The sequence below is a fragment of the Tribolium madens genome, unplaced genomic scaffold (assembly GCF_015345945.1).
Source record: "Tribolium madens isolate multiple individuals breed KSU strain unplaced genomic scaffold, Tmad_KSU_1.1 Scaffold_1;HRSCAF=32;Tcas5.2_LG8, whole genome shotgun sequence".
Classification (NCBI taxonomy): domain Eukaryota; kingdom Metazoa; phylum Arthropoda; class Insecta; order Coleoptera; family Tenebrionidae; genus Tribolium; species Tribolium madens.
The window spans coordinates 3,599,312-3,612,929 of NW_025400984.1; the positions used below are offsets into that span (position 1 = coordinate 3,599,312).

Sequence of the window (13,618 nt, forward strand, 5' to 3'; positions counted from 1 at the left end):
TATCATTTCCCGGGAAAATTAGCAAACAACACTTCGCAATGCTATAAAGAAAAAACGAGCGGAAATTTAATCGGGGTCAGAGATGAGGATCGTCGYAGAAATGGTCGGAAAATCCGGGGGCGGGTCGGAAAATTGAATTTTTCATAGTTTAATAAAGTTAGAAACTTGAAAACAATCGTGACGAAAAATTTTTTTCGTTTTTCCTGGGAAAATATCGATCAAAACAGGACAAAATTCAGCTCATTTGTAAAACATTCCCTTTTGTGTCATCCTTCCGCAATTGCTCAATCTGTTTTCCTTTCTTTTCGTGACGCCCCGTTGAACGAAAATCAGTCGTCGACGTAAAAAAATGTGACGTTTCTGTTGTTTTTCGGTTTTCTCGCGATGCGCAATAAAAAGAAACCATTTAGTTCATGTCACTTGCGGCGACACATCGAAACCGCGACAGAGCATATGAGAGCGCAAAAATAAAATAAAAAAATAAACACCACATTTTGGCACGAAGTGACATCTTTCACAACCGAAAAAAAATTAATTGAATCAAAAGAAAAACCGGTTCTTAAATATTTACAATTAAAGTTAGTTTTAATTTCAATTCGTTTGAGGCAGTAAAAATTAATTTAAATATGTCTTCAAATCAAATTTCTTGTGTACCTTTTTCAGGTAAATAATAAAGCATTGCCTACGACGGCAACTAGAAACATTTAAATATTCTCAGACATTTGAAAACTTAATTAAAAAATTAAAAAGCACTCGTTGTTACATTAAAATACTCTTTATGCACAAATATGACCAAATTACACTAAATCAAAAAAGCAAAATTTCGACACTTTTTGAAAAAAACCTACAGTCAATTTAAAAAAAAGTGGTTGTCAGTGTTACATTTTAGCAAAAAATTCATTATTTGTGTAAAAAACGCACAAAAATAAGTTACTTGGCATCATAAAGTTTGGTAATTTTTCAACAAAAATCATTTTTGTTGTCATAATGTAAATTATTTATTATTTATTTATTAAATTTTGTAATGACATTAAAGACCACTTTTTTTTTAATTTGACTGTAGTGTGTAAAGCCCCAGATCCTTCAGATCATGTTAAAATTCAGTTGATTTAAAAATAAGTATAATATTAGGCATAAAATCGAGCGCAAAAATCTATTAAAAAATACAAAAAATTAATTTAAGTTTGTGTAAATATTCTCGGACATTGTCCGTCCGTAGTAATATGTAATGTCAAAATTCTTTCAGATATTTAATTTAAAATTGGCGGATTGTGTTGAGCAAAAACTGTAAAGCACTTGTTACATTATAGTATATTAAAAAAAAAAGTTTCATAAGACCAGTTTTGAAGCACGAATTCCAGTTTAAAAAATGAGTGGCGTTATTAAGGAATGAGTGTCTCCAAAGTTTTTTTTTACTATTTTTGTAATTTGCCATCTTTATGACATTTTTAAACAATTTTTTTTATTTTAATCGATGTAGGAATTGTTGCGATGTTAATGGTAATGTCTTGATTTTAAAAGCCAAAATCTGATCTAGTCGCCTTTTGACTATTCAGACATCCCAAATGATAACGTCTAATATGTCTATTAGAAAATAAAAATGGAGGCAAATTACAAAAAAATAATGCTTATACAAAAATTTAGTCAAATTATACATCATTTTCAGAAAAAAATCAAATTGCAAAAAATACTAGAATTTAGAGTTTTTCAAATGAAAATCGGTGTGAAAAGCCTAAATCTAGTTAAGACTTCGATTTACTTAAAAAAACTAAAATTTTGAATGCTAAAAACAACTCAAAACTTTCAACTGTAGTGTGTAAAGCCCGAGATACTTAAAAACCTGTTAAAATTTAATTGATTTATTAAAAAAATATAATATTAGGCATAAAAGCTATCCAATCGAGTGCAAAAATTTCGAGAGTACTAAAAACTTATCACTTTTTTAGAAAAAAAAAACTTTGGAAATTATATTAAAAAATACAAAAAATTAATTTAAGTTTGTGTAAATATACTCAGACATTGCCCGACCGTAGCAACTTGTAATGTCAAAACTCTTTCAGATATTTAATTTAAAAATTGCAGATTGTGTTGATTAAAAAATAGCACTTGTTACATTATAGTATATTAAAAAACAAGTCATAAAACCAGTCTTAAAGCACGAATTGAAGTTTAAAAAACGAGTGGCGTTATTAAAGAATGAGTGTTTCCAAGACTTATGAAACGAGTTATTTGTACTATTTTTTCTAATTTGTCCTCTTAAAGCTGTTTTTAAACATTTTTTTTTACTTCAGTCGATTTAGGAATTGTTGCGACGTTTGATAATATCTTCATTTTAAAAATCAAAATTTAATCTAGTCGCGTTTTATACGTCCACATGATAACCTCGCGTTCTTTAATATGTCTATTAGAGAATGAAAATGGTGGCAAATTAGACAAAATAATTTTTATGCAAATATTTAGTCAAATTATACATAATTTTCAGAAAAAATTCAAATTGCAAAAAAATCCTAGAATTTAGAGTTTTTCAAGTGTAAATCGGTGTCAAAAGCCCTAGATTTCCTAAATCTTGTTAAAAATTCAATAAATTTATTCAAAAAATAATTTTGAATGCTTAAAAGTGAGAAACAGAACTCAATATTTTAAAAAATACGAAAAAATAAAACATTGTTTGTCTTAAAATTTCTCTTTTTTCTTGAGTAAACCTCGTCAGACACTCATATACTACCTCTCCACTGGCGACGGCCTCTCCCGGAATGAACAACTCCGGGTAGATGTTGTCCAAATACCACTTGAAGCTTTTACAACCGAGCTTTTCACGGAGCGCTTTCCTCGAACTAATGTCCCCAAAATCGCCCTTCTCGTTCCCTATCCTCTGGTAGTAATACTTGGCATATTCATCGAGCCAAACTTCGGCCAATCGGACCGAATTTCGGCGCAAAACATTCACACCACTGCGCCATTTGTACGGGGAACGTTTTCGGAAAATGTGCCCCACGTGGGAGCAAGGGACGATTTCCAGCGTGCCTCCACACATCCACGTTTTGAAAGAGAGTTCCAAATTCTCGCCGCCCCAAATATCAAAACCGTTGTCGTAGGTTCCGAGCCGTTCGAAGAATTTCTGCAAAAAAAAATAATTCTGTTAAATGTGGCGCGTTCAAAACCACGTCCAGCTTTATTAACTATGGAAATTGCATCGGAATTCCTGTCAAACATTTCTCGCAACAAAGCTTTGTCTCGGACTAAGTTAATTTTCCCGCATTCCCGGAGCGGAAACCAATAGAATCTTCCCCACCACATCTTATTCTTATTTTCCACAATAAACGCCCGTTTTGCGGATGAATAATTGATCAACACGTTCAGATTTTTATTCGAAACATTGTCTTAATGGACTGCATATTTAGGATTTGGATTTAGGGTGTTTATCGCGCTTACATTGGAACACCTGTGACGTTTGGAAGACGCCACAGGGACGGACGCGAAGGCCCGGAGGCTTGCAATTTATACCACGTTTCCGGCACGACGAACAAGAAAAATAAACAACTTTGAAGTTGGTTAATTATGTTAGAGAATTGCGTGTCAACAGTTTGAGCCAATTGTAGCTCTAAATACCAATTTATTGTAAGATAAAAGAGGACAAAATGTCGGTATTATTATAGTTTTTGAGAGAAAAAAAACAAAGTGTAGTTAACAATTATGCTTCACCCGGTATATGTCGAAATACAGGGTGTTTCAAAAGTGTCAGATCATCTTAATTTCCTGCTTGAAATTGAGCCAAATCGATTGGAAATAGCACAAATTGTTTTGTTTTAGCCTAAAATTGGATTCTAAGCAATTATTTTTATAAAATACATTAACTTAGAATGATTTCTGCAGTATAATCGAGCAATATTGTGTTAGAAATAGCTCAATTTGCTTCATTTTAGCCTAAAAAGAAATTTTAAGCGTGTATTTTTATAAAATACTTTGATTTAGAATAATTTCTGTGTTAAAATCTAGCAAAATTGGATTGGAAATAACTCAAATTGCTTTATTTTGGCAAAAAACAGTTATTTAAGCATTTATTTTGTTGAAATACTTTGATTCAGGTTCATTTTCGGCTTAAAATTGAGCCAAAAGAATTAGAAATGGTGATAAAAGACATCTAAGTGAGTTAAAAGTTCCCACAACAAAAAATAGTTTCAGCCTTTTTTTCAAGAAATTTCTGTATCTCGAAAGCAAGAATTTATCACAAGAAATGATGAAAAAAATTAGGCTCTCATACGGTATCTCAAAATCGACAAAATACTTTTAGATTATTCCAAACAAAAGAAGAAGAAGAGGGTACTTTGATAAGGATATCAGTGTTAAGAAAAAAAATTACAATCTTATGGCTTATTTATCAGTATTTCTAAATTTATAAATATTCGAGTAAGTATTTTAGATTGAAAAATTCTAAACTACTTATCTGAAACTGTGAACTAATAAATCAATTTTTATTCTTATAATTTAGAACTATTACCATCGCATAACGCAAGTATTTCGAGATGAAATTAATGTAAAATCAAATAAAAAACACTTAAAACTCCCTCATTAAAAAATATCAGAATAAACCCACCTCTAATCCTTCTGTCTTTGTCTCGGTCTTTGTCAAAACTGTCAAAACAACGAATGGATTTATTTCATGGTAAAATACTACGAGAACTAGTAATAGAGCAAATTTGTACTTCATAATATTTGCATTTCATTAAAAAATATTTAATATTATGAAAATTTCTTTAATAGATGAAGCAATAAAAAATGACATGAACTCATTTACTATAAGAATAAAATAATACTTCTAAGTTAATAATTTAGAAAAATAATTAATTACAGCCCATTAAGTAATATTTATGTTTATGCAAAAAAAAGCAAGGTACAGAAAATTAGTATAGCCTTGCAGTGATTATTTTTCTCGATGCTACAGATCTTGGATAAATAAACAGTTCGGCTATAAAATTCTTTTCTCTAACTTATGACAAAATATACTAATTTTAGTCTTGAAATCTTGTTGTAAAAAATAAAAAAAATCCTAATTTTTATGGTAATTTTTGAAAGGCTTTAACTCATCGAAAAATGATTGTATCTAATTTAATAAAAAACATTTTAAAGCCTTTAGTTTTAATATCTTTTGGCAAATTTTGACAAAAAAAGCTAATTTTTTTTAAATATTTGATTCTGGTCCACGGATGTGGGAATTTATATTAAGTAAAATCAATGCATAGGCCAGATAGTATGTTTGTTCACCTCTAATATGCTTTTTTCATATTCTCTTTACGTTAATATGTCGCTTAGATATCTCACTTTTAATAAAAAAGAATCTTTTTGTCTTTGATCATCGATATCTCAGCAACCAATGACCACACGGAGTCAGTGTCAAAAACTGGAATAAATGTCTTACAAGATTCTCTTATGATTTTTTAAACAATATTTTTTTCACCCATTGATTTAAAGAAAAGAGAAAAAAGTAACTTTTTGCGTTGTTTTAGTAAATCTACCGCTTATTCACTAATATTGTTAATGAGACTAATGTTTTTAGGTGTATTTACAGCTTAATGTATCCCTCATAGCGTTGAAAATTTTCAAATCGATCCAACGAACAGTTTTCTTGGACCGATTGATCAAAGTTTTGCAAAAGAATTGCACATATTGTAAAATTTGAAAATTGTTTAAACTTAAACATTCAAGAAACAATACTGCTTAATTTTTTTTTAATTTTTTTTTCAAATTTAACTAATAACTCATGCAAAATTTGGGCTATGCATTGACTTAACCAAAAAAAATTGCCCACGTCCGTGAGAAAAACAAAAAATTTGGATTTTTTTTTCTCGCGCTATTACCTAGAATTGCGTGAAAACCGTAGCACAGAGACAATTTTTACTAAAAGGTATCAAAACTAGAAACTTAAGGCTTCATAATGTTTTTTTTTTTATCTAGATAAGACCATTTTTCCATGAGTTTTTTGGAGTAGTGTAGGTTAAACAATTTTAACTAATTAATAAAACAATACTTTAGTTTTGTAAAAATAGTCTAAAAATGATCGTTGCAAAAGTCACACAAATTTTTTTTTTGTAAAAGTCACACTCAAGAAAAAAATGTGGCTAAAACTTGACTCACCTGGTACAACGAACATATCTCGAAAATCGTTTCAGCTATCTCCACGCGGTTTTCGCGAAAAAAAGCAAAAATCCCAGTTTACTCGTCGAATCCACTTTTTTGGGGCGATTTATCGCCCGAATCAATCCGATTAAACGTCTGGCGCGCGAAAAAAATCCTCCATATTTTACCCCCGGTGGAAAAAACGCGTAAACACGAATGTTATGCATATGTTCGTCGTGGACCCTCCGAACTTTTGTAATAAATCGAATTTTCGACGTCGCTTTTATACACACACACACACGCACACATCGATACACACGCGGTTCCGGTTATAATAAATTTTTTCCGGTTGACGTGAGCGCGCCAAGAATAAACACCTCACCGGTATACAATTTATTTCCGAAATTATTATCGACACGTTGAAACGACACTCTGCCGCCTCCGGGGGCAGCAGAGATTGATAAGCGATCGCGAATGATAAGAGACAAGGAGATGGCGGACTATTATTTTTCGGGAGAAAAATTCCATTTAAAATGAACACTTACAACACTTGTGCAGTAAAGGAGCAAACAATCAGTTTGTCAAGTAAATTTTTTTGTGGATGTAGGTATTTAATTTTATATTTATTACTTGCTTATTGCTTTCATTAATGCGAAACTGGAATTTTTGCTTCGTTCTGTATTTACTCTGAAATAAAAAATTGATGAACAAGTTTGTTTTGTTATTTTCTCTTGCTTTATTCCAACCGCAGTAATTACGAGAAAAATTTGTTGTGGTGAGGAAATCATGTTTTATTGTAGAAAATGTGGTAACGAAAACCGCATATACGTTAAAGTTGGAAAAAACTATTTTTTTCTAATTTAATATTTTGAGAGGTGTTGGTAATTAATAGTCAACTTTTTATTATTTTTTTAAATTATTAACCGAAATCGTAAACCGAAAGTGGTGCAACACTATTTCTGTTACCCCCATTTCGGAAACTATTACAATACAGGGTGTTCCGGCTAAACCCCACATTAGAAGTTATTGAGAGTTCTAACACTGATATTTATCTAAATTTTTGTTTGTAACCATAATCGGTTAGGTTCTACTCAATTAAAATATTTTCAAGATGGCGGCACTTCCTGTTACACTGGAAGTGGATATCAATTTCGTTATTTTAAATAAAAAGTTATCTTTTTTATTTTTGGAATACTCAAGTAATTTTAAGAAAGTTTTTATTAACCCTATACGTAAGTTTAACCGTTTTCGAAATATTTAGACCTTTTTAAATTTTTTTGGATTTGAATCTTCCTATTCAAAAATCGATGTCTACATTTTTTTATTATTTTAAAACCATGTTTGGTATACGAGAGCGAAAGGTTAGATATTTCCTTTGGTGTATTCATAATTGGAAAAATAATTAACAAACCGTCAAAATGTATATCCTTAACTCAATTTTTTTAAACCAAACACCCCAATTTTTTCTTAACTAAATGAAAGAGAATTTAATTCTGCTTAGATCTGTATTAATATTTCCTATACCTATGTTTGATAGTTTTCAAGTTATAGTAACTATAATCAATTGATATTGAGAGAAATTCATTATTTATAGCTATTTTACAATAGAATAGTATATTACATAACGAGCACGGAAAGTGATAAATAACGCACAAGCGGGAAAGTTGCGCACGAGGCGTAAGCCGAGTGCAGGCAATACCGCGAGTGCGTTAGACACTTTCCTGCAAGTTTTGTACACTATTTTTCCTACGACCATAAATAATTTTTTTCTTACAAACATTTTTTTTCTCATAACGATTTATTTTTTATAATGGATACAGAAAAAATACGTTGAATGAAAAAATACAAAACATTCGAGTGTGAATTGTGCGTTAGATTTCTAACACACAGTGCAAAAACAAATCGCATAGGTTTTTGAATATCAAAGATATTCAAATTTAGATAAAATAAAGTTAATTTGTATTTTCGAAAGAATAACACAATTGTGAAAAAAAAACGGGTCGTTTTTTCAGTAAGAAATATTTCCATGGCGAACTATGCGAAAACTACCATGGATAGTAATGAATTTCTTCATAGAAAAAAATAGAACATCAAAGATATTCAAATTTAGATTAAATAAATATAATTTGTATTTTCAAAAAGAATATCACAATTGCGAAAAAAAACGGGGCGTTTTTTCAGTGATAGTAATGAATTTCTTCCATTGTAAAAAAAAAGTAAAATAACTTGGAAATCATTAAATTTAGGTATAGGGAATGTTGATACAGATCGATGCAGAATTAAATTCTCTTTCAATTAGTGAAGAAAAAATTGGGGTCTTCAATTTGAAAAAATTCAGTTACGGGTATTTCCCAAACGTAACCTTAAATTTTCGGGATTTCTTAATTATTTTTCCAATTTTAAATACGCGAAAGAAAAGATCTTACTTTTCTTCTCCATATGTCCAAATACGATATTAAAATAATTAAAAATTGTAGAGTTATAGATTTTTAAAGAGAAAAATGCAAATTAGGAGAATTTCAAAAAAGTCTAAATATTTCAAAAACGGTTAAATTTAGGTATAGGGAAGTCTGATAAAAACTCTCTCAAAATCCCTTGAGTAATTCAAAAATGCAATAAAACATAACATTCTATTTAAAATAAGAAAGTTGATACCCATTTCCGGTGTTACCGGAAGTGCGGTCAACTTGAAAATATTTTCATTAAGCAGGATCACGATTATGGCTATAGTCAAAATTTTAGATTGTTAGAACTCCCAATAGTTCTAATGTGGGGTTTAGCCGGAAATAGCCTGTATACCTAATGTTCTTTAAAATTTTGTAAAGATTAATTGAGCAGTTAATAATTATCATTATTATAGGTTTTTTTTTTTGGTTGGTAGCTCGTTATTTCATATCTTTTAATAAATAATATATAATTTTAGAATTTTAGTTAAATTAGAAAGAGGTGTTCTAGGGGTGTGCATAAAACTTGGTCCATCTGGTGCATGCCATTTACTAAATTCAGTCAATCGGGGAAGCACCGGTAGTGTAAATTTACACTAATTTATAATTTCCGCTTTTTGTTCAGCCATGTTTGTTGTATGTTCACGTACATATTAGAAATTCAGATCGCATCAAGTAGTTGACTTAATGCATCCTTAATATCCTACGCATCTAATATATTATGTATGAAATTCTCAACAACCGTACAGTCAAACACGATGAAAATGCTCACTTTTTCGTCTCATTGATAACAAAAACTGAAATCTGGTTGTACAAACCGCTATTGAATTTTAAATCTCTTGTGCGAGTTGCTAAACAAACATTGTCAAATCGATATTCAATTAGTCGTGTTGGAACTACTAACATGGCCGATGCTTGCCGACTTATTAAAATAACATGGCGACGGACCTCAGTAAACCTGCGTCAAATGATAAACCAACGTCAAATCACGCAATATACGCAGTGTTCCAAAAAAGTACAGTTTTTTCCAACTTTTTAACTATTCACTCGAAACTTCTCCCCACATCATTACGTTTAATAAACAATAACCAACTCATAATTTCCATTTAACCTAAAAAAAGCGATGAACATCTGTTTATACCGAGTGCAATCAAAACACGCTTTAGTAAAAGGGTGATTTCGTGCGTTATTTCAATAAAAAGTGCACATTTTTTAAACGTTTGTTGTTCATGTTGGGGTCACTCAAACATAAAAATCACGATACTGCGTGACCGATTGCGGCATAACTCACCGAGGGGAAGCAAAATAAGTAATTTTTTATCATTTTTAATAAAGTCATTTAACCAAGCGCTGACGGTAAACGCACGAAACTGATCGGGGGATTAAGCAATAACTTTAAAACGGTTCTATACACAGTGATCAAAAAATGAAGTTTTGAGGAGTTAAAAAACATCTCCTATCTTATTTTTTGAGCTATGATGAATTTTACTAACTGGCAACATTGGAAACTTGTTGAGAGAGATCATTTTAAGGTGGCAACCATGCGAAAATTCAAACAATTTTAAAACCTCAATCTTCCCTAAAAACTATTTTATCAAATAGATGTTTACTCCAGGTAGCAAAAAATTAACAAAGTAATTAACATAACTTAAAAATTTTTCTAAATATTGATGTGATTAAATTTGTTCTGAATGACACTTTTTGTGTGAATATGCCTTTAAATCAAAGATGCATTTAGACTTCTACAATAGGGTGGGCCAAAAAATCTCATTTTTTTTATTTCGAAGTTGCAATAGCGCGAAAAAGTTGCGAATTATGTATACAAAAAAAAAGAAAAAAAATATCAAATTCGGTTGACATCTTCCGGTCGCACATAGGCCCTAAAGTTTGACAAAGTATGAAAAAAACTTATTATTTTTTTTTAAATTTAAATTTAGATTAGTTGATATTTTCTGATCGCGCATAAGTCCCAAAATTTGTCAAAATATTGAAAATTTCACATTTCTACGAGTTCTTTTTTATATCTTTAATATACTCTTTTTGACTTACGTTAACTATTACTAGTTACAGTATTTTTATTTTTGAACATAAGAACATTGTGTTTTAGAAAACATCTAATTAAAAAAAAATAAAAAAATTATGTTTTTTTTTCATATTTTGTCAAACATTAGGGTCTATGCGCGACTGGAAGATGTTAACCGGTTTTGATATTTTTTTTCTTTTTTTTGTCTATAAAATTCGCAACTTTTCCGCGCTATTACAACTTCGAAATAAAATAAAAATGAGTTTTTTCGGCCTACACTATTCTACAACCTACTTAATGCACATTAAAATAAAAAAGAAAAACATAATGAAAGTAGCGAACAATTAAGGTTATTTACATTAATTAATTATTAACAAGACAAAATAACATTATTTATTTATTTATTATTTATAGAATGTTGTGAGATATAATTTTAGGTAAATTACAGATAACTTTTCTAAATGAAAAATTGCGTGTCCAAGTTTTACACAAATAAATTTTCACTGTTTTTAACAATGAAGTAATTCTCTATGTTTGAGAAAAGGTAACAAATAAACATAGTCCAGAATTATAAAATTTATTCGTCAACTTTAGAAAGAATAGTTTCTTAACTTCGCTTTACAGGATTTTTTAATCATTTTTTGTAATTTTTCTAGAAAATTTACCATAAGAAGCCAACGAGCTTATCCGTCATTTTTTAATCACCGTGTATAACAAGAAAACCCAAAAAATAAACTAGACTTTTTTTCAACTAATTTTTTTTTATTCACAACCATAAAGTAATAATCAAATTACCTTGCATGTGAAAAGTTCATTTAATAATTTGTATGAAATATCAGATTCAGGTTAGGAAGTGGACACTTCCTTATCAGTTGATATGTAATACGACAGTACAGGTTGGGAAATGACCACTTTCCAAGAACTAGTATCGTGAACTGTCGCTTGTCATGTTTTTCAAAGTTTGATAATTCTTTATTGACTTTCTGTCGTTAAAAAGAATGATTGTGAATAAAATAGTATAGTCGTTACTTCATCGTACCTCGGCTTTGAGGACGGCCCACCTCAGTATGTAATCTACTATTTTCAATCATTATTATAGTATAGTACAGTATGTCAACGGATTGAGTTTACAAGAGAAAAACAAAATTATCTTTGATTTTACGCCAAAACTGCAAAGGAAAAACATTTTTTGCTTTATCTGAAACGAGCAAATCTGTAATTAAAACTTCATTTCATAACTCAGTAGAAAGAAAAATTTATTATTCTGTTGATTTTGAAATTAGATTAATTTTTCTCTGCTTTATAATTCTTGTCACATTGGCGGTTTTATTTTTTTTTGACATAATAATACATAATAATAACAAAAATATAGGTAAAAAATATAATTTTAATAAATGGCAATTCAAAGAAACAGCTTTAAAATAAAAATCAAAGTCATTTTTTTACAAGAACTGTCATTATTTAATTAAATAAGTTAATTGTCAAAGTGACATATAGTTGTCAAATAAATAAAACCGCCAATGTGATAGGACTTAAAAAGCAGAGAAAAAAATATTCTAAGTCGAAAATCAAGAGAAAAATTAACTTTTCTTTTTACTGAATCAGAATAATAAAGTTTTAAGTATGGATTTGCTCGTTTCAGGTGAAGCAAAAAATGTTTTTCCTTTGCAGTTTTGGAGTAAAATCAAAAATAATTTTTTTTCTCTTGTAAACTCAATCCGGGGACATACTGTAAAAACACCAATTATAGTTCTTCCATTTTGTTGAAAGTAGTTTAAATAATCGCTGCAAAAACGTTAAAAAAATTCCAAGTTATAGTTAGTTTCATCTTTTTTTTAATTGAACATTTTCCAATAACTTTAAAACCGTTTGGCAGATTTCTATCAAACTTTACAAAACCACATATTCCGTTATTCTCTTTTAAACTCCGGTTAACATTTTCGTCAATTTCAAGACAAACGAAATATTTTTTTTAATTAAACACATCTTGCCACTTACCTTATCTATGCTAAAAAGCCCCCCGGCCATCGTGGGACTATACACCGGTTCAGCTGGATTCTTATGTCTCTTCTTCTCGTGTTCGGGCACTGCGTGCCAATTGAACTGTAGATTCCAATCAAACCCTCCCACATTGACTCCTCCACTATCATGAAAATGATACTCCAACGTCGTATCATCAATTACGTCTATAACCGGACACACCACCGTCGTCGGATCTTTCGCAATCCTATCTAGAAGAGGTTCCAACCATCCCGTTGTGCACTCACAATGCGAATCCAAATACGTCAAAACTTCACCTTCGGCGTTCGCCGCCCCCAAAAGTCTCGCTCTGATTAAACCTTCGCGTTTTTTCGCACGAATTATTTTCACTTTGGGTTCGGATGCGAAATAGTCGACTAGTTGCTGTTTGAGATGCTCCATGTCGGAGAAGTCGTCCACGAGGATAACCTCCTTGATGAGGTGCGAAGGAGAACGATCCAAAACCGAATGGACTGTTCGGAGGAGCACCGACCAGGCCTCGTTGTGGAAACAAATAATGACCGAGGTCTGGGGGAGGTCTTCCTGGAAACGACCCGGAGCCTTGCACCTGCAATAAACCGGAGTTTGTTGACAAACACAAGGAAAATTTGAATTTTTATTTGTATTAAACTTTCATCATCTATCATCGGAGCTGGAACGGTTTTAATTAGTGAAGGGTGAAAGGCCTATTTGAGTGTATAAGCACACATGCTGAGCTCTCTTAGAAGGCATTAATTTCGACTTTGCGAAATCTCTGATATTCTAATTCCGACAGTTCAGGACGAGCCACAAGCCCGGAGGCGATTACGCGGGAATTAGACGAGAAGTTACGTCTTAAACCGGAAACAACGAGCCGGAATCGCGCTGCGATTATTATTTATTTAAAGTTTTCGCACAAATCTCACTTTTATGAAAAACTATTCAAACTTTAATTTCATTCTCTCTGCAACTTTACAATTACAAACTCACAAATTGGATAAATTTATAAAAATTGGCCCGGAGCTACAGCGCCTGAAAT

At 30.9% G+C, this 13,618-nt stretch overlaps 1 protein-coding gene across 4 annotated transcripts in view; it reads right to left on the reverse strand.

Moving 5' to 3' along the window:
• The window catches only part of LOC123004196 (putative polypeptide N-acetylgalactosaminyltransferase 9), a 115,579-nt gene that overhangs the window by 8,681 nt on the left and 93,280 nt on the right, over positions 1 to 13,618 (reverse strand). For all 4 annotated transcript variants that reach the window (XM_044397334.1, XM_044397331.1, XM_044397333.1 and 1 more), the window contains 2 exons: positions 12,580 to 13,168; positions 2,726 to 3,118 (listed from right to left, as the gene is read on the reverse strand). In XM_044397334.1, the coding sequence (XP_044253269.1) occupies positions 2,726 to 3,118; positions 12,580 to 13,168 (982 nt within the window). The remainder of the gene's footprint in view (positions 1 to 2,725; positions 3,119 to 12,579; positions 13,169 to 13,618) is intronic.